Here is a 26,939-nt window from a genome sequence, read left to right as displayed (position 1 = left end):
GATATTTAATTTCTGCAGTGGTGAAGAAATGACATCTGATATAAAATGTTCCATTACAACTTTTGAGAGAACATAATTTGCTGGTTCAATTTTCATGAATTTGTGATAAATTTTACATCAGAATATTCTCCTGACAGAATTGTGCAGTAACCATATAGTTGCATTAATCATTTTCATAAATGGTTCAGTTATAAATCCTCCATAACCTGAGAAAAAATGTTCCAATTCAATAAATAGTTGCAGCCTTATAAATATGATGCTTTATGTGTGAGTTTTGAAGCTGCTGTCCCAAGGATGTGAAACATGGTCACACAAGTGCATTGGATTTGAATCTTGATCGTTTTCTGCTAATATTAAGACAGGAAATCGGTGTACAACCGTCTACAGCGTTTAAAACAGAACAGTGCAGAACAGGAATTGGCTTTTGAACCCACAAAGTCTGTGCCAAACATAATGCCAAGTTAGAGTAACTTCATCTGCCTGCATGTGATCCATATCTCTCCATGTCCATGCACCTACCTAAACTCCACCACCTTATCTGCTTCAAATTATCCGACAGTTTATCTTTAAACAAACAGTTATTTTAAAATGGAATCTTTGAATATTATTTTGAGCAGTTGTTTGTGATCATTTGACTTCTCGAGTAATGATTGTTGCAATTGGTCATCCAATTCCATGTAATTGCATTCAGGCGGCAGTGACTGAATAAAATAGCGCGGAGTGTAAAGAAAAATATACTGGAGAAGGAGGGAAGTCAATATCTGATTGTTCACATCCATTTAGATTCTAGTTTAATTTGCTTGGAAAATGTATCAAATGTAATTCTCAACCATCTTCAGCCAGAGATGAGGAGTGAAATTTCATGCTCTATTCCCTTTTGAACATCGCTAATGCCACTTCTCAACCAACTTGATTCACTCAGAATTGGCACGTGTACTAGACCCAGCAAAGATCATGGGCTTCTGTTAGCATTTTGCCAGGTTGCACGTAGATCGATGCTACAAGGTGAAGCTAAGCTGCAGTGTAGTTACAACACTGATATATGCCTGTTAAATGGAAGGCTGCCTGGATATAGCCTGATGAATAGTTTAAACAGACCCAACTGTTGCTTCACCAAACAACACAGTAAATAGTTTTGGAGTCCAGCAGTAGTTCGCCCACATAGGTGAAATTAAACCCAACATGGGGTCAAGAAGTTCTCTTCTATTTGCTAGACTTAGCTACAGAAAAAAAAAATTGCACTTGTTGGAATCTAGTCATGTCAGTGCTTGGTGGAATTCCTCAAAGCAATGTCCTCTTCAGTCCAATTCAGTGTACAATGCTTTGAGCATCTGTGTTTCAAAAGTAGCATCTGAAATTTGCCGTTTGAAGACAGTTTCACTATCCCATGACTTTCCCACTGGTTATGTTGGACCAAGACATCCATTTTAATCCCATTAGAGTTTCTGTTATCCTGTACAGTGATTCTTCTAGGCACAGAAAGGAAACCTGTCCTAAAAGGACTGTTGTTTATAAAAAAAAACAGCCGCTGCCCAGTCAGTAAGGGGAAGAGAGAAGTGAGAATGTTATTGGTGTTGATACAGGGAAAAGCTTTGTTTTGGGTGCTATCCAGACAATCATACTATACATGAATGCATTGTGTAGTGCAAAAGGAGAAAATAAAGAGTGCAGAAGATGGTGTTAAAGTTACAGAGAAAATGCAGATAAAACAAGGGCTGCAAAGATGTAGATTGGAAATATATCATGAATGTATGAGGCTCATTCAACAGTCTGATAATGGTGAGTGGGAAACTGTTCTTGGATCTTGTGGCACATACTTTTGACCTTTTGGAGCTTCTGCCCACTGGGAGAGGGTAGGGCGGGAATGACCAGAATTTTTGGTCCTTGATTATGTTAGCTACTTTCCAAGGCAGTGAGCGGTATAATTGGATTTGCTTTGTTTGATGAACTGGGCTGCAGTTACAATTCTTTGTAATTACTTACTGTCTTGAACAGAGCAGTTGCTACACCAAGCTGTGATTCTTCCACATTGGATGCTTTGCATGGTGCATCTGCAGAAGTGCTGAATTTCTTTAGCCGTTTGTGAATTTTTCTTGGCCATAGTGTGAATGAGATTGACCCAGGAAAATTTGTGGTGATATTGTGGAGTAAAAAAAGCCTTACCTGTGTTGCATCCAATGCTAAGTGTACTCAATCTGAAGAAGGTTCCCAAACTGAAACACTGCCTGTCCATTCCCTCCACAGATTCTGCTTGACATGCTGAATTCCTCCAGCACTTTGTGTTCTAAGAAAGAAAATTAGTTTCCAATCTGCATCCTTGGGTTATGTCAGTCAGGTCAAATTAGGATATGAAGGAGGGTTTCGACCTGAAACGTCACCTGTTTCTTTTCTCCAGAGATGCTGTCTGATCTGCTGAGTTACTCTAGCTTTTTGTCTCTATCTTAGGATATCAGTAATTGGTTTCCATAAACGTAGTAACACTGAGTGGAAGGGATGACACAATCCTGTGTTTAATGAAGCAAATGTCAATAATTTTACTCTGAATCTCGTTAAGAGCTTCTTAAGCATTCTGCCATAGAAGCACTTTTGTGGAATTTTACAATTTTCAATTTCCTTTTTTACAGGTTGAACAGTCAAAAGTATTCATTAAAGAAGGCGGTGTTCAACTACTACTCACAATAGTCGATACTCCTGGATTTGGAGATGCTGTGGACAACAGTAACTGGTAAGTTTTCAAAATTTAAAAGAATAGAAATAGCTGCTGGAAATCTGAAATTGATAGCAAATGCTGGAAACAGCAGGTCCGGCAGCATCTGTGGAAAGAAAGCCAACATATTATTTCAGATGCAAGACTTCACGAGAACTGTGTGATTCCAGCATTTATCGTTTTAACTGAGTATTTCACAACTAAGTAAATCTTTCTGAAGGGGCATTCATGATCTGGTCAACTGCTTATGACTTTGTTCAGAGTTCGCTGCCACTCAAATGGTGCATCAAATAGCATGGAGAGCAGATCTCTACCATAATATTTATATAAAGGAGATATTGGATTACTTGGATCGTAATTGCTGTATCTGCCAATTTTATTTCCAGGTAAGGTGTGTCATGCAGCCATGTAACACTGAAGGTCATTCTGTATTGTTACAACATCCTCAATTGTGCTATTCATTTTGAATCATTTTTTGCAGATGGATAATGTGCTGGTCTAATTTTCACTTTATGTGGTTTACAATGAAGAAAATTATGAAACAGAAATCTGAGGGATGAGGCAAAATTTGACGATGGAAATAAAAAAATTAAAGCTTTGCTTATTTTGGAACCAATAGAGGGTCAGTGAGCACAAGGTCATGGATGAGCAGGGCTGTTTAAGATTAGAAATCAGAATTCCATATCACAAGGTTTAAAGTGTGAAAAATTGGACAAAGTTCAAATCCACCGGGTGGCGCCAGCAATGACTGCCTCGCTCAACAATCTGTCTTGTCCCTTCCTTCTTTGGTGTTTTTTTAGCATGTGTTAAATGAATGTTTTAGTGTTCTTTAGCTTGTTTTATGTGTGTGGGGGGGGGGGGGGGGGGGGGGGGTGGTTAGGGGAAACTTTTTAAAATCTCTTACCTCGATGGAGATGCGATTTTTTTTTTCCCCCGTATCGTATCTCCGTCTGCACTGCGGCCTAACATCGAGGAGTTGGCGGCCTTTGCGGTTGGAGCTCCGACCGCAGGAGCCTGTGGACTTTAACATCGTGGAGCTGGTGATCCCTGTCGGGGATCGACCTCGGAGCTCCAACCGTGGGAGCCTGCAGGACTTACCATCACGGACCTCGCGATCCCTGTCGGGGATCGACTTTGGAGCTGCAATCGCAGGAGCCTCTGGACTTTAACTTCGTGGAGCTCGTGGTCCCTGGTTGGAGACTGACTTCGGAAGCTCCAAGCCACAGGAGCTTCGACCACCTCCACGCGGGAGCTTGGACCGCCCCGAAGCGGAAGCTTCGATCGCCCCAACGCGGGGCCTTCGATCACCAGCTGCGGGAGCTTCGATCGCCCCGACTGCAGATGGTTTGACTGCCCCGACTGCAGGAGAATAAAGAGGAAGGAGATTGAACTTTATTGCCTTCCATCACTGAGGAATGTGGGGAATCCACTGTGGTGGATGTTTATGTTAACTTTATGTAGTTGTGGGTTTTGCATTTTTTTAGTATGGCTGTGTGGTAATTCGAGTTTAACTGTACCTTAATTGGTACACATGACAATAACCTAATCTTTGAACCTTTGACGAACAAACCTGAGATGAGATTAATAGAATAATGAATTGTAGAGTCATGTTTTAAAGTAAAAAGTAACAATTAGAGTAAAGTAGATGCACAGGTAACCACTGCATTACAGAGTGGGAGGCCAACGTTAGATTTTGTCGTGGATAGGAAAAGATTTAGGAAGTGGGTATATTAAGGAACAGGATGGAGTTCATGGACCAGTGTTCATTGGAGAAAGGTGGTGTTGGCCTTTAGGGAAATAATGGGTTAAAGTGCCTGTCTGCAGCTGCCAACCCAATCAATGCAGTGATGTATCCAAATCCGTAAGGGCAACTATTGATACTTTAACTGCCATAACTTTGAATCATCTGTACAAGTTTGAAAACTTTTCTTACAGTAGATGTACAACATGCTTGTGATTTGGAGAACAATCTGCCTACGTGTTTCTGTGTTTGAGACCATAATGGACTGATCGTTTTACCCATTTTGATTTCCAGTTGGCAGCCTGTCATCGATCACATAGACAGCAAATTTGAAGATTACCTGAATTCTGAATCCCGTGTGAACCGACGCCAAATGCCAGACAGCAGAGTCCATTGTTGTTTATACTTTATTGCTCCTTCAGGCCACGGGTTGGTAAAACATTTTGTACAGTTCTAATAACTTCTAAAGGCTGAATATTTAATGTTTTGAGCCCATTTTATTTCGGCTGTTTTTACAGTGGTCTGATGTCTACTGATATTTATCGTTACTGACAAATCAATCAATAATAACCCGTTAAAAATTTGTAACATGCTGATCCTCCTCTTAACAAAATATTGCAGCCTATGTGGCCTTCATATCTGACTTTTCTGCTCTTGGGTGCATGTAAATGAAAAGCAAAGAAGTCTGCTGGCTTCAATTTACTACTTGAGAGAGAATTTGGAGAATACTTTTGAGTTCAATTGTGTAGTTAAATTATCAATAGTGGCAAATTGTAAACTTTTGGATGTGAAATAATTTATTTGGCACTCAGATTTGTAGAGATGCAGCATGGAGATTGAGTGTGCAACAACCATCAACCACCCAATGACACTAATCCTAATCTAATCGACATGTATTATTTTTTAAATGGTTGCTCAATGGATGATTTTCATTTTGAATCATCTGTTAAACATCCATCAAAGATTTGAATGGACAAGCAGTTTACCAATTTAGGTGTTACATTTCTGCAGACTAAAGCCTTTGGATATTGAATTCATGAAGCGCCTACATGAGAAAGTTAACATCATTCCACTCATTGCCAAAGCCGATACCCTCACTCCAGAAGAATGCCAACAGTTCAAGAGACAGGTGAGAACATGGGCTCGTGGTTTTAAGAACATTTCCTACTCCAGGTTTATTGGAGGGTGTGGGTTTTTAATGTAAAATGATAATCTGCATTGTATACGTCTCGTTGCCAAAATGGTTGCTTTGGCTACTGAGACTTGTTTTATGAGCGGCTGCAGAAAAACCATTTTGTACCGTTTCAATTAATTAAATCAACACAAATGTGCTTCATCCTCTCCTGGAGAAGATGGATCGAATGGATGCTATCACTACCTTAAATTTGAATAATAAATATCTTCACGGTATTATGGTCACATCAAATATCATAAATTTTCATCCACTAGGCCTGGGGTCGGCAACCATGTTCTGCATAGGGGCCGGACACATGTCTGTGAGCGGATGGCGGGCCACATCTATCACGTGTACACATGGATCCCGCCCCGAATGACAGGCAACAAATCACCTGTTCACATAGATCCCTCCCCTTTGAGGCGGGACCAGGAGCACTGGCCCCTAGTTACAAGTTATGGCCGCTCACGAACATGGCGTACCTACGGACCATTGCCGTGGCTCTGTCCTGAAGGCAGTGGCTCAAATACTCACACTCATTCGTCCCTGGTCGATTGACAACCCCAATCCCGACAGTGCAGCTCAGACACAGAAGGTGCGTGGCTGTGCCGTAGGCTTTGCGCAGGATGCGATACAGCCAGAGCTGCTCCGCCATTGCGGTCGCCAGCGCAGGCCTCCTTGCGTCGCCGCGGCCTCGGGCCCGGGAGGTACCGGAGATGACGGAAGTCGGCAGGCCGGATAAATACGGGGGAAAAAAAACGCCTGCGGGCCGGATGATTTGGGGTTACGGGCCGCATTCAGCCCGGGGGCCGTTGGTTGCCGACCCCTGCACTAGGCCATCTGTCAGCCTTCTGGCATCAAGCAGTTTACTCAATTTTAATGTAATTTTACCAAAATATAATTGTCCTCCCAACCAGTAAATTAAAATCAAATTCAAAGTAATAACTTTTTGAACAATGTAGATTGTAATAATATCTGTATTTCCTCTGCGGGAAAAGCAATTCCAGTTTGACTGAAATCTTTGGTAGGTCAATATATTGTAATATTGAAGAGATGTCATCAAGCAAACATTCAGGGAATTAACAAACTGAAATGAGTTTAATCAACTGCACAGAGTTGCTGACAAGCTGAATATGTTTTTATTCAAATGTACATTTCAGCAGAAGGCTGTTTGATCATTGGGCTTTTGCTAGCTCTTTGAATTATCCGATGAACTTACACACTAGTGCAGACCTGAGTAATGCTCCATTAATTGCTCTGTTACAGGTGATGAAAGAAATCCTAGAACACAAAATAAAGATCTATGAATTCCCGGAAACAGATGATGAAGAAGAAAATAAGTTGGTAAAGAAGATAAAGGTGGGATATCAATAACAGTGTTGGGTTCTTGTTGCCTATTTGTGTTGAAATGTGTAGCAGCTTCCCTAGAAAAGACGGTGGAAGCATGACTTGAAATAAATGGGGACATTTAATAGAACGCAAAACCTTGCAATATTTATAGTGGTTTTCAAGTAAGATTTTGAAAAATGTTTTCAATTAGCAATCATTGACCTTTATGGATTTACTTTCTGGCCATCCATAATATTTGGGCCAAAGACCCATCATTTATTTATTTGCCTCTGTACGCCACAATTTGAGAATTGTAATAGAAAATAAATCACATGTGGTTAAAGTGCACATTGTCAGATTTTAATGAAGGCCATTTTTATACATTTCGGTTTCACCATGTAGAAATTACAGCAGAGTTTATACATAATCCCCCCCCCCCCCCCCTCCCCCCCATTTCAGGGCACCATAATGTTTGGAATACAGCAATGTTACGTAAATGAAAGTAGTCATGTTTAGTATTTTGTTGCATATCCTTTGCATGCAATGACTGCTTGAAGTCTGCGATTCATGGACATCACCAATTGCTGGGTGTCTTCTCTATTGATGCTCTGCCAGGCCTGTATTGCAGCCATCTTTAGCTTCTGCTTATTTTGGGGGCTAGTCCCCTTCAATTTTGTCTTCAGCATATAAATGACATGCTCAATTGGGTTCAGATCTGGTGATTGACTTCGCCACTCAAGAATTTACCATTTTTTAGCTTTGAAAAACTCCTTTGTTGCTTTAGCAGTATGTTTAGGATTATTGTCTTGCTGTAGAATGAATCGCCGGCCAATGTATTTTGAGGCATTTGTTTGAATGTGAGCAGATAGGATGTGTCTATACACTTCAGAATTCATTATGTTACTACCATCAGCAGTTGTATCATCAATGAAGATAAGTGAGCCAGTACCTTCAGCAGCCATACATGCCCAGGCCATAACACCCCCACCACCGTGTTTCACAAATGAGGTGGTGTGCTTTGGATCTTGGGCCGTTCCTTCTCACGTCCATACTTTGTTCTTGCCATCACTCTGATATAAGTTAATCTTCGTCTCATCTGTCCACAAGACCTTTGGTTGCTCTTTTAGGTACTTCTAGGCAAACTGTAACCCGGCCATCCTATTTTTGCGGCTAACCAGTGATTTGCATCTTGCAGTGTAGCCTCTGTATTTCTGTTCATTAAGTATTCTGCGGACAATGGTCAATGACAAATCCACACCTGACTCCTGAAGAGTGTTTCTGATCTGTCGGACAGGTGTTTGGGGATTTTATTTATTATAGACAGAATTCTTCTGCCATCCTGCCAGTCCCTTTGCAATTAGTAAGCTCACCAGTGCTCTCTTTCTTTTTAATGATGTTCCAAACAGTTGATTTTGGTAAGCCTGAGGTTTGGCTGACGGCAGTTTTATTCCTGCTTCTCTTTGACGTTCATTGGCACAACTTTGGTCGTCATGTTGATAACCAGCAATAAAAGTTTCCAAAGGTGATGGAAAAACTGGAGGAAAGACTAGGTGCTGAGCACTCTTATACCTGCATTAAGGAGGCAATTAAACACACCTGAGCAATTATAAACATCTGTGAAGCCATGTGTTCCAAACATTATGGTGCCCTGAAAAGGGGGACTATGTATAAACACTGCTGTAATTTCTACATGGTGAAACCAATATGTATAAACATGGTCTTTATTGAAATCTGACAATGTATACTTTAATCACATGTGATTTATTTCTATTACAAATGTCAAATTGTGGAGTACAGAGGCAAATAAATAAATGATGGGTCTTTGTCCCAAACATTAAGGAGGAGCAGTTTGATCACAAATCAATATTGCAACATCTGGCTAGAGGATTTTGTAAATGTAGTTGCATTTATTTGATAAAAATGTGAAAAATATTTAATCTTATAATAAATACGCAATTCATTTTTTCCATCGACAAGCCAGCCTTCAAACTGCGCTATATTTTTAGTTTAAAAAGTCAGCCCAAACATAAATTCAATGGATACGGTTGAGTTTGCAAAAGATTTGTATCCCGGGAGATTAGTTCCTTGGCATGCCAGATGGTGACAGGCGGGAAGCCTAAGGAGCAGCTGTAACAATGGCATTTTTAGTAACAAGCCAGATGGAAAATTGAAGGCTGATAAACGGGCCTGAGCTGTAAACCAATACAATGGAGTGAAAATTAGTTCATGCATGCTTTGAAATAGAGCCAAATAATGGTGTTTAAAACTAAAATTAAGTTTGGTTAACGTGCACTATGTCCAAGTAAATACATTTTAACGAGAATAAATTATTACTGCATTTGGTTTGCATTTAATATGGATTTGCGGATCATTTTCAAAATTGTTAGAAGAATCTCACTTGGCTCATTGCCAAGTTTGCTGCTGCCTTCGAAAGAGAAAACATCCTCCACTTGTGTCCCAGTGAGAAGGATAAAATCTGTACATTAATAATCGAACATTTAAATTAAAGAGAACCCAAAGTGTCAGTAGTAGGGTGGTGTGTCACACCACAGATCTTGGCGATGCAGAAAAGCCATGTGTTTGGAATGGAAAAAGTATCACAATCAAATGGATGGGTAGGGAATTCCTTGCCCAAGGGATTAGTGTGCCAGGGCAGAGGAAGCAGGACAGTGGTGCGTTGAGCAGTCGTGTTTTGTTGAGCAGCCACTTTGGTCAGGGTGCATATTCAAAGTCTGGCAAATGGTTGTGGTTTCCTGTGTCATTTAAAATTTATTGTTAATGGTTACTTTTGAAAGTTGTAATCTAATGCAACACGTGTCCGTTGGAAAAATGTTCACTTCTAACATCAATGCTTAACAGTTTAAAATAACTTTCTTTGGAAAGTTTCCCTTTTAACAGATAACTGAACATTGCATCAGTATAACACTTGAAAGGGCACAATTGCCAATGACAATTAACAATGACATCGTAACTATAAACAAATGAAAAAGTACTATTGCAAGGCCAGCAAAACGGTTCAATGAAAAAAAACTATTAGCTTTTATCCTTTGGAAACTGCTGCTCATTTACATCAAATACACAAATTTCTTCTCTCATTTTATCTTCCCCCTCCCCCTCTCCCCCCTAAAGTCCGTCTGAAGAAGGGTCCCGATCTGAAATGTTACTCAGTATCTCCAGGATACTGCCTGATCTGCTGAGTTACTCCAACACTTTATTTTGTAAACCAGCATCTGCAGTTTCCTGTTTATACAAAACCCGACTACTAAAACCATTTCTGTTTTACTCTTTCTTGATCTTCTAAATCTAAAACTAAAAGCACTTTCACGGTGCTCTGGTAAAGAGCTTGCACCCGTGTCTAAAACAAAAGGATAATTAATTGAATCTTTCTCCTACCTTAAATTTACATCCACTGGTTACTGCTTGTCATTAGGAACACTTTTTATCCTTATCTAATAAAACTCGTTGCTTAGAACACCTCGGTCAAGACACCACCACCTCTGCACTCAGGAAATTTGGCTTTGTTTCTCCAGTTGTCATTTTAGCTCCCACGGCCCATTTGTACTAAATCCCTGCTCTCAAGGCCTTGATGCCTTTCACAAAGTGATGTCCAAGAGAGACCTTACTTTTCAGCTGAGGCCCAGCAGTGGCTTATCTAAAATCAGCAATAACCTTGATTTGTTTTTCTCCTTTCTAAGTTTTAAAATTGCACCTGGTCTTTTTATTCACAGGATGAAATTTGGTGACTTAATGGAACCCATACATTTGTTTGATGAATTTATTTAGTTACCAATTTAAGCAGCTTTTAGGTTTTGGTGAATTATTCTTAACTATTTTTGTGTTAATCTTTTTTAGGATCGTTTACCTCTTGCTGTTGTGGGCAGTAATACTACCATAGAGGTAAATGGAAAACGTGTTCGGGGTCGACAGTATCCCTGGGGAGTAGCAGAGGGTAAGTCACTTTGCCTGTTGTATTGTCAAGTTTTAATTTGATGAGAAATTTGCCTTTCTATAGTTCATTTCATGATCGAAGTTTGCCAAAAATCAGTAATGTAGCCAGTAGTCGCAGAAGAATTGCAGCTAGTTTCAATACACCAAGCTCCCTTTAGCAGTAATATGTCAATGAAATTCTTTCTGATATTGGCTGGGGCTTAACTACTACCCAGGACATGGCACGCTTTCTTGCTACTGTATTGAAATTAAATTTGCAGTGCTCCAGCCTTTAGATTGGACCCAGACATACAGTGCCCTCCATAATGTTTGGGACAAAGACCCATCATTTATTTATTTGTCTCTGTACTCCACAATTTGAGATTTGTAATAGAAAGAATCACATGTGGTTAAAGTGCACATTGTCAGATTTTAATAAAGGCCATTTTTATACATTTTGATTTCAACATGTAGAAATTACAGCTGTGTTTATACATAGTCCTCCCCACTTCAGGGCACCATAATGTTTGGGACACAGCAATATAATGTGCATGAAAGTAGTCATGTTTAGTTTTTGTTCCATATCCTTTGCTTGCCATGACTGCTTGAAATCTGTGATTCATGGACATCACCAGTTGCTGGGTGTCTTCAATGGTGATGCTCTGCCAGGCCTGTATTGCAGCCATCTTTAGCTTTTGCTTGTTTTAGGGGCTAGTCCCCTTCAGTTTTCTCTTCAGCATATAAAAGGCATGCTCAGTTGGGTTCAGATCAGGTGATTGAAAAGAGTTTTGAGGCATTTGTTTGAACTTGAGCAGATAGGATGTGTCTATACACTTTAGAATTCATTATGCTACCACCCTCAGCAGTTGTATCATCAATGAAGATAAGTGAGCCAGTAACTTCAGCAGCCATACATGCCCAGGCCATAACACCCCCACCACTGTGTTTCACAGATGAGGTGGTATGCTTAGGATCTTGGGCAGTTCCTTCTCACGCCCATACTTTGCTCTTGCCATCACTCTGATATAAGTTAATCTTCGTCTCATCTGTCCACAAGACCTTTTTCCAGAACTGTGGTTGCTCTTTTAAGTACCTCTTGGCAAACTGTAACCTAGCCATCCTATTTTTGCAGCTAACCAGTGGTTTGTATCTTGCAGTGTAGCCTCTATATTTCTGTTGATGAAGTCTTCTGTGGACAGTGGTCATTAACAAATCCACAAGTGACTCCTGAAGTGTGTTTCTGATCTGTCGGACAGGTATTTGGGGATTTTTCTTTATTATAGAGAAAATTCTTCTGTCATCAGCTGTGATGGTCTTCCTTGGTCTGCCAGTCCCTTTGCGATTAGTAAGCTCACCAGTGCTCTCTTCTTAATGATGTTCCAAACAGTTGATTTTGGTAACTGTTTGGCTGATGTCTGTAACAGTTTTATTCTTGTTTATCAATCTCATAATGGCTTATTTGAGTTTCATTGGCACAACTTTGGTCCTCTTGTTGATAAACAGCAATAAAAGTTTCCAAAGGAGATGGAAAGACTGGAGGAAAGACGGTGCTGAGAGCTCTCGAATACCTGCATTAAAAAGGGAATTAAACACATCTGAGCAATTACAAACTGTGAAGCCATGTGTCCCAAACATTATAGTTCCCTGAAATTAGGGATTATGTATAAACACTGCTGTAATTTCTACATGGTGAAACCAAAATGTATAAAAATGCCCTATAATAAAATCTGACAATGTGCACTTTAACCATAGTTCCACAATAACCGTTCCACTGCGAACATGGGTGATTCATTGCTGGGTGAACTCTTGTTTCCCAGCACTGATATGAATAATTTGGACCACCAAAAGTGTGCACAGATATTGAAGTTCCCACCATAAGTTGTTGGGATGAATGGCATAAAGGGAAACCAGTGAAAGATGCAAGGAAAAAAGGGGAGCAAAATGTATGATCTGTGTGATGAAGGGAGTTGGACATTCTAAATATTCTGTCGGGTGCATTTCTGTCTATCATTCTCTGGTTTAGTAACAATTGAATCCTTTCTCCATGATAATGTCTTATTCTTAATAGTTTAGTTTATAAAATCTGTTTTCTAGTTTATTCTGTTTAGATCTAAGTATACTGCTGTCAAATGTGTGTGATACTGTTCAAATGACATCATCTTGCAGTTAATCTTCATAGCAATCTCTTACCCTGTAATTGGGTCTCTGGATTCTGCCAGAAGGCTGCAGATTTAATTTACCTGTTCGGTGGTGTGCATCACTAAAGGATTTTGCACAAGTGAGAAGTTGCGTTGTATCAGACTCTTGGATGGAACCAGTTACAAATAATTTGTTTATATTGATGCAGGGTACTGATTTGCAGAAAATGAATTAAGCCACTACAACAGGAAATGGACATAGCCTTTCCATTGTACTGTAGTTTTGATGAAGGCATGTGTGCTGTATTATAGGGGACTTGCACACCAATTTTATGAGCCTTATGCTTGTTTAACCAGACTTGTTTGTGGCCATTTCCTTACCAAATTGGACTTCCTGATTTGTCACTTTCTATTTATATAACTAAATTAAATGTTTGTTCAGTGGCAACAGATTTATTTTGATTGAATGTTTGAATCAATGTTTAAATTATCATTAAGTTAAATGATTTCAATGTAACTGTTTCAACAGTTGCTTTCTGTTTATACTTCTAAAATGGAAGACTGGCAAAGAATCAGCTTTTGGCATTATATGAAGTAACTGCATTCGGCCAAAAATCTCTCTGCACGTAGGAGTTGAATGCAGTGGCTACAAAAACATTATTACCAAGCAAAGCTGCAGAGGAAATGCTTCCAGCCTTTGAAGTGTTGTGCTGCCAGGAAATTGACTGGCCTGGTTTTAGTGCAGAAGCAGCTGCACCACTGGGGTAATGAGATTGGAAGATTGTATCTTTATCTGTAGGTTGTGGCGAAGATGTGGATCAGAGAATGGCTGGTGGCTGTTGCTTCATGATGTCTGCAGTGGCTTAACTGAAAGGGCAGTGATCACATCAAGGCTTCTGATAGATGAAGATGTGATTGGGCTGCCGTTAGAAGTATTATCCTGATGGAATAATTGATTGCAGTTGATGTGTGAGCCTTTGCCCTACATATGATCATATGATTTCATATGACATCTAATAGCATTATGGATTTTAAAAAAAAATGAAATTTAGTTGATTGTGGTATAAATCTGCTTTAAAGACAATTTGCAAATCTATGGTAAAATTCTTTCTGTATTTGCTGAGTGCTGATATGCAACAGATTGTTCTTAATCTAATATTTGAAGTTAATTATAAAGCATTGTCTGGGCTAGTTAATCTCATCCACTAGAATGAATGTGGTTGTTGAAAACCTTGGGGAGAAAGTTTGACGCAAGTGTCTGCTCTCAGTAGATAGCAGTCTACAGATAAACAGCTGGGATTGGTCAGTAGACAAGGCTATTTTAAAAAAACACAATATTCACTGCTATCATTATAAAACAAATTGCCAACAATTTTATCAGCACAAATCTAAAGTTTTTAGGAAACAAGGGACTGCAGATGAAGGTTTGCAAAAAAGGAGACCAAGTGCTGGAGTAACTCAGCGGGTCAGATAGCATCTCTGATGAACATGGATAGGTCGGGAGCCTTCTTCAGACTGATTGTGGGGGGGAGGGGGGTGCGAAAGCTGGAAGCTAAGAGGAACAGGACCAAGTTTGGCAGGTAGTAGGTCTGATGAGAGGATGGTGGGGTGTAGATAAGCAGATAGCTGAGCAGTGATGGAAATGGGGGGGTACGCAGGGGGACGGCGTTCCCCTAGTTTTGAGTTTCCATCCTGTGCGTGAATTTGCAGCTTTATCTTGCGCTACTTAATCCATGGGCGAGCGAACGAGTGGACTGACGGACGAAAGCAACAATCATAGAGCAGAATAGATGACATTTCGGGTCGAGACCCTTCTTCAGACTGAGTCGGGGGAAAGAGGAACAAGAGATATAGACGGTACTAAGGACAAATGAATGGAAGATATGCCTATATCTCCCGTTTCCCTTTCCCTTGACTGTCAGTCTGAAGAAGGGTCTCGACCCCGAAATGTCACCTATTGCTGGGGGGGGTGGGGGAGTACATCCCACAACAGAAGGGGGAGGAGTTGTACATTTTGATAGGCACGGGGAAGAAGGATCTCCTGTGACGTTCTGTACTGCAACTTGTTGGAACCAGTCTGTTGCTGAAGGTACCAAATGGACTGGTGGTTCAAGAATGTGGTTCACCGGCATCTTCTGGGTGATGAGGAGCAGGTGTCAAATATGTTTGTTGGCAATCTATAGAAGGCTTATTTTTATGAATGGGATGGAGAAGGTGAGCTTGTTTTTATTTTTTAAATTTCATGTGAAGAAGAAACTTCACTCAATGTATTGTCACTTCATTGCATGCTAGCCTTGTCGATCTTTCCTGAGCAATTCATTATTTTCTTTAAACTTTTTATTAATTAGAAGTTCACAATATTAGTACCAGGCACAATGAAATCACTAACCATATTACAGGGCTCTCGCTTAACTTTTTTTCCCTGTTGCCAGCCGGCAACCTTGGCAGCTTTTTAGGTTGCCAAATGACATTTTAGGTGGTCATTTAAGATGGCTTGCATGACGCGTGCTCGGACAAAGTGCGTAGTTACCAGTCGGAATTATGCTCAATGAAGCATTCACAGATATTTCTGCTTCAAATAAAGTCACAAACTAACATATTCACCAATCAAGACATGATATATACCACAATTACATGCAGCAAAATTATAATACGGTATCTCAACTCTTTTTACACATTGCAATTAATGCAATTTTTATTATTTCTTTCCACTTCCAAACAAAAATGTGGTTGGATTATTCAGCGTATGATCAACCTGTGTCAATAAATCCTGGACCTTGATAACATATATGCTTAACCATGCACACTACAGATTGATGCAAGCATGTTTTCTGTGAAGGACTGAAAATTATCATGACATGGCCATAGCATGGGTCGTTATTGCTATTGGTACAGAAACACTCTGGCTTCCCACATAATTTATCCACAACAAAATATACAGGTTGCAAGGAATTTTCTAAAGGCATTTTATGATAATAGCTGTTAAAACTGACTGTACCCATCTGACAGGTTAAAAATTACACTAACTAACAAGAGATGGCCAAAGGACATAAATGCAGCAAATGTTTGGTAATATATTAAGAGGTGTCAAGATGCCACATTACCGGACATTCAGATTAGATGTATGTGGCAATGAAGATACCCAGTTTGTAAGCACCATTTAAAAAAACAATTGTTGATAAACGCTTTTTCCATCATTCCCACTTCAGAATTAACGTTAACATTTCAACTGAAATATCTCCTGACTAAATTTGTGATGTATATGACTGACTGTAGAAGTAAAACCTGGATAAATCCAACGTATAGTTGTGAATGTTGCTCATTAAATAACTACAGTACTGATACTCCATATTAAGAGCATTGATTTGCCATTAAAATTAATTCTGTAATAACGTGTCAGTGACAATCGAACGCTGCGGTTTTAATGTTTCACGTGTTCACAATTTAATTAATCCATCTTTATGGATTAAAACAAATAATAACATTGGGAATTAAAACATATTTGATTGCATTCCGTTATCAAACATAGTCAATGTTAGCTCTGAAGACATTTCCAGCACAATAGGGTCGGGAGGGGGTGTATGAATCAGTGCAGGATGGATAGATGTGGGGGGGGGGCTTGAGAAGGCAATCGGTGCGGATTGGATGGATTGAGGCAGGGGAATTAGTGCGTGTTGGTTGGAGTAGGTAAAATTGTGAGGGGAGAGCGCTGGGGATGTCAGTGGGGTTGAATGGGGGGGGGGGGGGAATCTGTGCAGGATGGATGGGGGGAGCAATGCAGGATGAAGGGGTGTGCAGTGCAGGATGGATGGGAAGGGGGATCAACACAGGATGAATTGGGGGTCCAGTGTAGGATTGATGGGGAGTGGCAGGAGAATCAATGCGAGGTGGCTAGGGAGATCAGTGCAGGATGAATAGATGGGGGGGGGGGGGGGGGGGGGGGGGAGAGCACAGGGGATGTCAGTCAGGACTGAATAGAGATAAATGGGGATCAGTGCGGGATGGAGAGGAGGGGTCTCAGGATAAGGGGAGTGGAGGGGGCGTACGAGAGAGAGAGAGAGAGAGGAAGGGGCAGAGGAGGTGGGAAGGAAGGCCAGCGCTCCTCGGACAACCCCTGTCAGGCTCGGAAATCGCAACCAAAATATGGAGGGGACCGCGGACATAATATCTTGGCGGCCACGCGCATGCGCACACTCACACGCGCGAGGCTTCGGAGGCTTCTCTGAATGGTAATTTCAGCTCAAGCCAGCGCTAAATGCAACTGAACTGCCTGTCTCGCCTACAGCCCCGTCTCAATCCAGACAGGACTGTTGGTTAACCTGGCGGGACAGGCAGAGTGAGCTGGGTTTTGCGCTGGCTGTGGGCCTGGGGGCACCGCTCCCGTCTGACTCCCGACGCCTCTGGCCACCCCCGGGCATGGGGGGGTGGGGGGGGCCTCTCAGGTGGGGACGGGGATGGTCCAGTGGCGGTTCGGCAGCGATTGCAGAGCCGGGATCGGTCCTGGCTGCGGTGCAGGTCTGTCGAGAGTGTTTTGGCACGTCTCCCTCCTCCAATCACGCGCTCTATCCTCAGTCCCACCCCGCCTCCCCTACTTCCGCATCTGACCGACACCTCCCTCCTCCAAGGGTCTGTTTTGAAAGCGCCGTTGGCGGAGTGGCAGCAGCGGCCGGACCCGCGGTGTTACTCCAGTTTTTTGTGTCTACGGTATAAACCAAGTTGCCAAGTCGGGCAAAATGACCTGCCGTTCAGGTTGCCCGGCGGCACTTTGAGTGGTCTGGGGCACCCGGGCAACCGTTAATTTAGAGCCCTGTATTAAAGTTTGTGATTTTCATATTATCTGGCAAAGGAGCAAAAAGTCAATTCCTATCTCCAACTAGATCAGTAGCCTTTGTCTTGGTTCATGTCTGTCATCAAATTCTGTGGAGGTAATGTTCTTGACAAGGGCGTATGTACTGGCCTAAGCATTTACCATCCTCCACCTTGCATGACTTGCTTTTATTTTGCTTCATGTCCATTTGGCATAATCCAAACAATGTTGTGGAATTTGTGTTCCACGGATTTTCACGTTATTTTTACATTGGTTCCGTTTTACAGTGATAAATGTGATTTTCTGTAATTTTGGGTTGTCTCATTTGGAGAGAAATGTTCAATCTCTGCCTGAGCAGCCTTTAACAAGCTGCCCTTTAATCTCTGTGTGACCACACCCTGAATAAATTGAGTAAGTCAAAAGACTGAGCGGATAGCAGGATATGAGCTGTTTTCTGGAGGATGGGAACAATTTTGCATTTATTGATCATTAAAGGATAAGTGTTTATTAACCATGTATCTATTTTGGAATTGGTTGGTGACTGACCTCGGATTTCCGCTTGTTCTTTTCCTATTTCTCTAGAAACTAAATGTTGCACAGTCTCTCTTTGTTAACTTGTATTAATCTTCTTTGAGTCATAATTGTGCCTTACAAGCTAATCACACAGGGCTCTTACTTGCATAATATAAATGTAACTGTTGATTAAATACTGAAATAGTTGTCAGTGAATAACAGATAAGGCAGCATTAGTGGAGGGAGAGGGGGTTAATGTTCCAGGTCACTTTCATTTGCGTTATTTTGGTAAACAACTTTTTTAAATTATGTGGAGTCAGAATCTGCATTACTAGTTGTAAGTGAATGTGCAGCGCTCGATTCTTTATTGTAGACGTGTTTCATGTGTTGTGCTGCTGTTGTTTACCGTGCAAGACCTTTTGTAATAGATATTAGTGCTGTTTCCAGCAGGCATGAAGGGCCGAGTGGCCATCTTCTTAGAGCTGCACCAGTACAATAAAATTGTATTGTCTTTGGTGAGAGCTGAATCTTGAAACTTCCATCATTCCAGCTGACCTTCCATCAGTCTGAGTTAAATCCCAGCTGAGAGCTCCTTTGAGATTGCGGGCAGTTGGTGTAATTTCACGTACATCATTTAGGAAGAACCATTCTTGTTTCTGATTAATTTTCTTTGCAATATTTCTTTGCCCTTCCACTTGGAAATAGGTGTATGAGGGAGATGACTGATTTAAAAAAAATTTTTAATCTGCATTTACAAATATTTGCCAAAGTATATTTGTACTATAACAGCTTTTTTGACGCAGTATACCATAAATCTCACCCAAGTCTTAAAATTATAGGAGCAATTCAACTTCATAGACTGAAAACACAAACACCTGAGCATTAAAACAAGCTGCTGGAAGAACTCAGCAGGTCAAGCAGCATCTGTGGGTGGGCAGACCACATCTAAGGTCGGGATCCTTCTTCAGACTGGTCCCCCTTCCCTGATGCTGAGTTCCTCCGGCAGTTTGTTATTTTGTTCAAAATTTCAATATCTGCAGTCTCTTGAATTCCCATGTAATCATTACCTTGTTCGATATTTATAATTGTCATGTATACAAAGATAAAGTGAAAATCTTTGCACGCTATCCGGTTAAATCATATTATATAAGAGTACAATCAGGCCATAACCATGAGTATCACAGGTAAGGCTAAGAGAAAATATCAGAGAGCAGAATATAGTGTTACAGTGTTATAGAATTACAGTTACAGAGAAAGTGCAGATAAAAAAGATGCAGGGCCATAATGAGGTAGGTTGAGAGATCATACTGCACCTTTAGTTTATGAGAGAATCATTCAGTAGTGGGGGAGTAGTTGGAAGTTGTTTAAGCTTTTGTATCGTCTGCCCAATGGGAGAAGAGAGAAGTGAGAATGTTCGGGTGCAAATGTTTCTTGATTACGTTGGCTACATTTCCAAGGCAGTGTTGTGTAGATGGAGTCGATGGGGAGCGGGAGGCTGGTTTATGTTCTGGTAATGCAGTGGTCTGTCCTTTGGTGAAATATTAAACTCGATTTTCTTTGCTTTCTCAGATGCATAAAAAAGCATCCTGCATCAATCCTTATGTCTCACCTAATATTTCTAAAACTGATAGAAATTAACCATAGACATGCGAGTGTGAGCTTACTGCGTGGATATTGGCTGCAATTTTTGTAATATGATACTTCATGAAGTATATTAGTCCACCCTAAAGCCATGGAGAGAGAGCACTATGAAAATGCATATCTTTATTTGACTATACAGTACAAGTCTTCTAAAACAAAGTTTTCTTTTACAGTTGAAAATAGTGAGCACTGCGACTTCACAATTCTACGAAACATGCTGATCAGGTAAGATTGAATCATAATAGCAGTGCTTATTGGCACTTGGTGCCTGCTAGTCTCTTTTTGTGTAAAATCATTGCAAAAAGAATTACAAAAGTTTCAGTGAAAATTTGCTCATACTAATCTTTCAAAAAATCACCTGTTAAAGTGCACGAGATTGTAATGGATTTTACGTCCATATTTGAATTTTTGGTCACGCTCTTCATTATTTCTGTTTGTTGCAATAACAAAACTATAAAAAGATTTTCAACTTTGGTTTTAAACCATCTGTAAAGCAGATGCATTTGCAATGGCGGTAATTAATTTCCCTTCGAGTACGCATGGTATTTCTATCTCCATTACCTCTATATTGAAGCACAGTAGGCTGCCCTGAAAGGATGGGATCGCTTGGGATCCAAGGAGAGATAGCTGAAGATAGAATATTGGCTTCATGGAAGGAAGCAGAGGGTGATGGTCGAAGGTTGCTTCTCAGAACTGGGGGCCTGTGACTAACGGTGTGCCTCGGGATTTGGTGCTGGGCCCGTTCCTGTTTGTCATCTATATTAATGATTTGGAGGGGAACATATATGGCAAGATTAGCAACTTTGCAGATGACACAAAAGTGAGTGGATTTACAGATAGTGAAGATGGTTGTGAAAATTTGCAGCAGGATCTTGATCGACTGACCAGGTGGGCTGAGGAATGGCTGATGGAATGTAATGGAGAGAAATGTGAGGTGATGCATTTTGGGAAGTCTAACATAGGCAGGACCTATACAGTGAATGGTAGGGTTCTGGAGAGTGTTGTAGAGCAGAATGATCAAGGAGTGCAGGTGCATGGTTTCTTGAAAGTGGAGGCAGGTGGTCAAAAGGCTTTAGGCTTTCATCAGTCTGAATATTGAGTATAGAAATTGGGAAGTCATGTTGCAGTTGTATAAGAAGTTGGTAAGGCTGCATTTAGAGTATTGTGTTCAATTTGGGACACAGTGTTGTAGGAAAGATGTTGTCAATCTGGAAAGGGTACAGAGACGATTTACGATTATGTTGCCAGGACTCGAGGGTCAGAGCTATAGGGAGAGGGTTGAGTAGGCTGTGACTATTCCTTGGAGTGCAGGAGAATGAGGGGTGATATTAGAGGTGTATAAAATCATGAGAGGAATAGATCGGGTAGATGCACAGAATCTCTTGCCCAGAGTAGGTGAATCGAAGGCCAGAGGACATAGGTTTAAGGTGAAGTGGAAAAGATTTAATAGGAATCTGGGGGGTACCATTTTCACACAAAAGGTAGTGGTATGTGGATGATACAAAGCTGGGTAGTAGTATGAGCTGTGAGGAGGGTTCTATGAGGCTGCAGGGTGACTGGGAGATGCATGGCAGATGCAGTATAATGCGGATAAATGTGAAGTTATCCACTTTGGTGGCAAGAACAGGAAGACACCATTATCAGAATGGTGTCAGATAATAAGCATGCAGGTGTACAGCCAGCAGTGAAGAAAGCTAATGGCATGTTGGCCTTCTTTGCGAGAGGATTTGAGCTTAGAAACAAGGAGGTCCTACTGCAGTAGTATAGGGCCCTGGTGAGACCGCACCTGGAGTATTGTGTGCAATTTTGGTCTCCTAATTTGAGGAAGGACATTATTGCTATTGAGGGAGTGCAGCATAGGTTCACCAGGTTAATTCCCGGGATGGCGGGACTGACATATGATGAAAGAATGGGTCAACTGAGCTTGTATTCACTGGAATTTAGAAGGATGAGAGGGCATCTTATGGAAACATATAAAATTCTTAAAGGATTGGACACGCTAGTGGCAGGAAAAATGTTCTTGATATTGGGGGAGTCAAGAACCAGGGGTCACAGTTAAGAATAAGGGGTCGGCCATTTAGGACTGGGATGAGGAAAAACTTTTTCACCTGGAGTTGTGAATCTGTGGAGTTCTCTGCCACAGAAGGCAGTGGAGGCCAATTCACTGGATGTTTGCAAGAGAGAGTTAGATTTAGCTCTTATGACTAAAGTAATCAAGGGATATGGGGAAAAAGCAGGAACGGGGTACTGATTTTAGATGATCAACCATGATCATATTGAATGGCGGTGTTGGTTCGAATGGCTGACTCCTGCACCGATTTTTCTATGTTTCTATGCATTGAAAAAGTTGCCAGAGGAGATAGTTGAGGCAGGGACTATCCCAATGTTTAACAAACAGTTAGACATGTACATGGATAGGACAGGTTTGGATGGATATGGACCCAGCGCAGGAAAGTGGGACTAGTGTAGTTGGGATGTTGGCCGGTGTGGGCAAGTTGGGCCTATTTCCACTGTATCACTCTTTGACTCTATATATTTGATGATAAAACTAATCTTTATGAATCGCTTGAACCTTGTTGATTATAAAGGTGTTTTGTATTTGAAAATATTTTTTTTGTCAGACTGTCAAGTGAGTGCAACCCCACCTTTTCATCCTTCCTCCATACATCAACCCGTCATCCCAGGAGTCAATCCAGTAACCTTTCCTGCATTGCCTCCAATACAAGCACATCCTGAAATATGGCAACTACAACTGTGTGGTTCCCACCGGCATACTGTGAAGTTTCATCAGAACATCCCTACTTCATTCCGCTTATGATGAAGACTAACGGTCGTTAGCCATCCTATGCCTGAGATGTAACCTAGACTGAGTAGCTTGGAAAGCTGTTGTTTTAGGATCTAGCTTATCAATTTATAATGATCCTGTGATTATTTTTGTTTAATTTTAAAGCATTTGATTGCTCGAGTATTTGCGGGTGGGTGTGGGGGGAGGTAGGATAGCTGTTGACAATGTCAGCAGGCCTTGACAATCAGAAATACGCAGAGTGGGGAATCAGCCAATGCTTTACTTCCTCTCTCTTTTGTTCCTTGCGATTGTACTAACCAAAATCTTTGTACTGCTGTAACTGCTGTTCTGAATTCTGAACAGCTGGAACAATCTCTGCATCTAGGGTTCTTTTGTTGTTGTTGGCTGGTCCAGTTTAGGTAGCAGTTTCCTCGTGTTATCGATACAGAACACTTAATGCTTGCCTTATGCCTGGAGCCCCATCCAGTCTATTGTTCTTAAACCATCTCTTAGTTGGACCATATTTACAATATAATTCCAGTACTTTTTCTCTCTCTCCCAGTTTTATAACTTTTCATTTACTTTTAGAGTGCAGGCATTACAGGCAGAACCAGTATTTATCCTGTGGCCCTAATTGCTCTCACAGAGGTGAGCCGATGCCTTGAAGTACCACAGCCATTCTGGTGAAGGTGCTTCCACAATGCTGTTGGATAGTAGATTTACACCCAGCAATATTGATATTTTTGGAACATAGAACAGAACAGCACAGGAAGAGGCCCTTTGGTCTTAAACTGTCAGGATGATTTGCAACTTGGAGGGAAACCTGAAGGTATTGGTGATCGCATGCCTACATCTTCCTCAGAGGTTTGGACAAGCTGATAGGAAAGCTAAAGTGAGTAACTGCTTTTCATTGCGCAATGGCATAGACTGCGGTCATGGTGTGCCAGTGGTGGAGGCAATAAATATCCAAAAGTGGCGACACAGGTAGCCAGAGTGGTGAAGAATGTGTATGACATGCTTGTCTTGAACGGATGGAGCATTGAGATATGTAACTGCTGAACAGGATGTTGGTGAGAACACAAGGACTGCAGATGTGAGCAACAAAGAAAGTGCTCGGTGGGTCAGGCAACATCTGTGGAGCGAAATAGACAGGTGTCATTTTGTGTCTAAACCGTTATTCTGACTCTCCCAAAATGTTATCTGTTCAATTCTCCTGCAGATGCTGCCCACCCCACTGTATTCTGCCAGCACTCCCTGAATATTTAACTGTCCACTTTGTCATTTAACAATTTGATCTCCATGAATATCATAAATGGATTATTTGAGTTTATTAGTAATCAATTCCTGTCACACTGAAGCTGTTCCATTGCTACCTTGATTTATAAATCCACTGTTGGATCCAGCTGCCACTGTTTGTCAAAGTAAGTTAATTTGGGTGCAAACCGTGCCATTTTGAGCAATTTGAACGTTATCATTGATCATCTTTCTTCACAAGGTCATGCCTCTTGGCCCTGTTGTCATTGTACTTTAGTGGTTTATAGTGCTGTTTGGAATAACCTCCAGTATTTTACCTCGTGGTCATATAGCACGGAAACTGGCCATTCGGTCCAATTGGTCCATGCCGACCAAGATGCCCCATCCAAGCTAGTCCCATTAGCCCATGTTTAGCCCATATTTCTCCAAACCTTTCTTTTACAAAGGTTTCAAAGGTCTCTTATTGTCACATGTACCACTTAAGGTGCAGTGATATTTGTATTACCATACAGCCATACCAAAAAAAGCAGATTCCCCACATTCCTCACTGTGATTGAAGGCAATAAAGTCTAATCTTCTTCCCACATTTTTACCCTGCGTTCGGGGCGATCGAAGCTCCCGCAGCCGGAGGTTGAAGCTCCCGCGTTAAGGCGGTCGGGGTGGTCAAAGCCCCGCATCAGGGCGGCGAAGTTCTCTCGGCTTGGAGCTCCTGAAGTCGGTCTCCAACCAGAGACCACGAGTTCCACGATGTTAAAGTCCTGCGGGCTCCCGCGGTTGGAGCTCCCGAAGTCCGCCTCCAGCAAAGGCCTCCAGCTCCTCGATGTTAGGCTGCAGTGTGGACGGAGATACGATACGTTAAAATATCGCATCTCCGTCGAGGTAAAATATATATTTTTAAGTTACCCAACCTCCCCCCACCCCCACCCCAACATAAAACAAGCTAAAGAACACTAAACACATACATTTGACACATACCAAAGAAACAACAGAGAAGGATGGGACAGACAGACTGTTGGCGAGGCAGCCAATGTTGGTGCCACCCAGTGGAATCCATTTTCCTGTCCAAGTGTTTTTTTAAATGCTGTTGTAGTGTCTGCTTCAACTAACCCCCCTGACATCTTGTTCCATTTATCCACCACCTCTGAGTGGAAAAGTTGCCCCTCGGGCTCTTATTACATTTTTCCCCTCTCGTTTTAAAATCCTTGTCCTCTGGTTCTTGATTTCCCTACCATGGGTAAAAGACTGTACATTCACCCTATCAATTCTCCTCATAATTTTATACACCTCGATAAGATTACTTCACATCCTCCTGCGCTCCAATGGATAAAATCCAATCACCCCATAGCTCAGGCACTCGAGTCCTGGAAACATCCTCATAAATTTTCTCTGCACCCTTACCAACTGGACAACATCCTTCCGATAGCAGGGTGACCAAAAGTCTGAATGCATCCTCACTAACAACTAACTAATTGTAACATAACGTCCAAACATTTATACTCTGTATAATGAGAGCCAATGTACCTAAAACCTTCTTTACCACCCTGTCTACATGTGAGGTCATTTTCAGGGAACTTTATCTATATCCGTAGATCCTTTTGCTCCACAACATTCTCGAGAGCCACGTGAAGGTCCTCTCCTGGCTTGACGAACTAAAATGCAAATCTGCATTTAAATCCATTAGCCATTCCTCATGCCACTTGCCTAGCAGATCAAGATTCTGCTGTAATATTTGATAACCATTTCACTATCTGTGATACCACCACTTTAGTGTCACCTGCACTAAGTATTGGGCTTAGCAGGCTACAATCTTTAAATCAGTCCAGTTATCGTATTTTACAGGTAGTCACTGCAATATCTAATGTTCCCTTTAATCTAACAGCATCTGTCCAGTTACATTATGTCCTTTTGAGCAGGTCATACATTCTCTAATCTTCAATAAAGGTTGAGTTATTTATTTATATTTAAAATTGCTTGCCTTTTAAATATTCCTTGTTTCCTACAATATGAACTCCTCTGTGCCTGTGTGTGTGTGTGTCAGCATCAATATGAACTCCTCTGTGCCTGTGTGTGTGTATCAATATAATGCTAAAACCCTTTGTCTTGTTTGTGGCCCTGTGTGTGTCAACCTGGTTAATGTTCCTATTCTCTTATTTTCTTCCAAAACGCTAGGCACAACCTTCCCATTTTCACACATCCTACTCCCATTTTTCCCATCGAGGTGATAAACATCTTCCCGCTGCATTCCCACCTATATTTCCAAACTTTTTAATCGTTTAAAGTTTTAAAAACAGCCCGAAAACTAACCCATTTCGGGGAAAAAACCCGAGTGACGTCATAATGCATTCGCAAGGCAGGACGGGACACTCTGGGAGGGAGGGGCACTCCAACGCTCTCGTGGCAGCGGCTGCCGATGCCCGGCGGGGAGGGTGGTGCTGGAGCTGGAGTGAGGGCCGAGCCTGGGGCTTGGGATGGGGCCATGACCGGGGCCGAAAAAGAAGCCGCCGCTGGAACCAAGGACAAGCCTGGGCCTGGGTCAGGGACGAGCCTGGAAATGAAGTCGGGGCCTGGACTGGAGCCCTGGCGGCGGCCGAGCTTACTGCTGGGGTCTACAGCCAGGGCCAGGCCCAGTACGAGAACCAGGCCGAGTTCCAGGCCCTGGCACTGCTCCACGACCTGGGTAAGTCCTGGGGTAGGGAATGGGAGTGAGGGGAGGAGGATGACGGAAATGAGGAGGAGGAGATGGGGTGGGGAGTGGGGTGGTAGAAGAAGATGGGGGGGGGTGTGGAGGAGGGAGATGCCCCCTCCGTATCTACCCTCACTCCCACCCTCTCTACCCCTCTCCCTCTCTGCCCCTCTCCATCTCTATCCCCCTCCCCCTCCATGGACTCTCCCTCTCTGCCCCTCTCCCTCTCTACCTCCCTCC

At 41.8% G+C, this 26,939-nt stretch overlaps 1 protein-coding gene across 3 annotated transcripts in view; it reads left to right on the top strand.

Moving 5' to 3' along the window:
- Nucleotides 1–26,939, top strand: part of septin7 (septin 7) — a 122,652-nt gene that overhangs the window by 76,000 nt on the left and 19,713 nt on the right. For 2 of the 3 annotated variants that reach the window (XM_033019140.1, XM_033019139.1), the window contains exons 5-10: nt 2,625–2,725; nt 4,743–4,877; nt 5,460–5,577; nt 6,889–6,981; nt 10,804–10,900; nt 20,151–20,202. In XM_033019140.1, coding sequence (XP_032875031.1) covers nt 2,625–2,725; nt 4,743–4,877; nt 5,460–5,577; nt 6,889–6,981; nt 10,804–10,900; nt 20,151–20,202 — 596 coding nt within the window. Of the gene's footprint in view, nt 1–553; nt 583–2,623; nt 2,726–4,742; nt 4,878–5,459; nt 5,578–6,888; nt 6,982–10,803; nt 10,901–20,150; nt 20,203–26,939 lie in introns of those variants that run through there. The other variant, XM_033019141.1, reaches the window with a different exon arrangement.

Source organism: Amblyraja radiata, chromosome 4, assembly GCF_010909765.2.
Source record: "Amblyraja radiata isolate CabotCenter1 chromosome 4, sAmbRad1.1.pri, whole genome shotgun sequence".
Classification (NCBI taxonomy): Eukaryota; Metazoa; Chordata; class Chondrichthyes; order Rajiformes; family Rajidae; genus Amblyraja; species Amblyraja radiata.
Note: the sequence above shows the minus strand (reverse complement) of the source record. Positions and strands in the feature narration are given on the sequence as shown.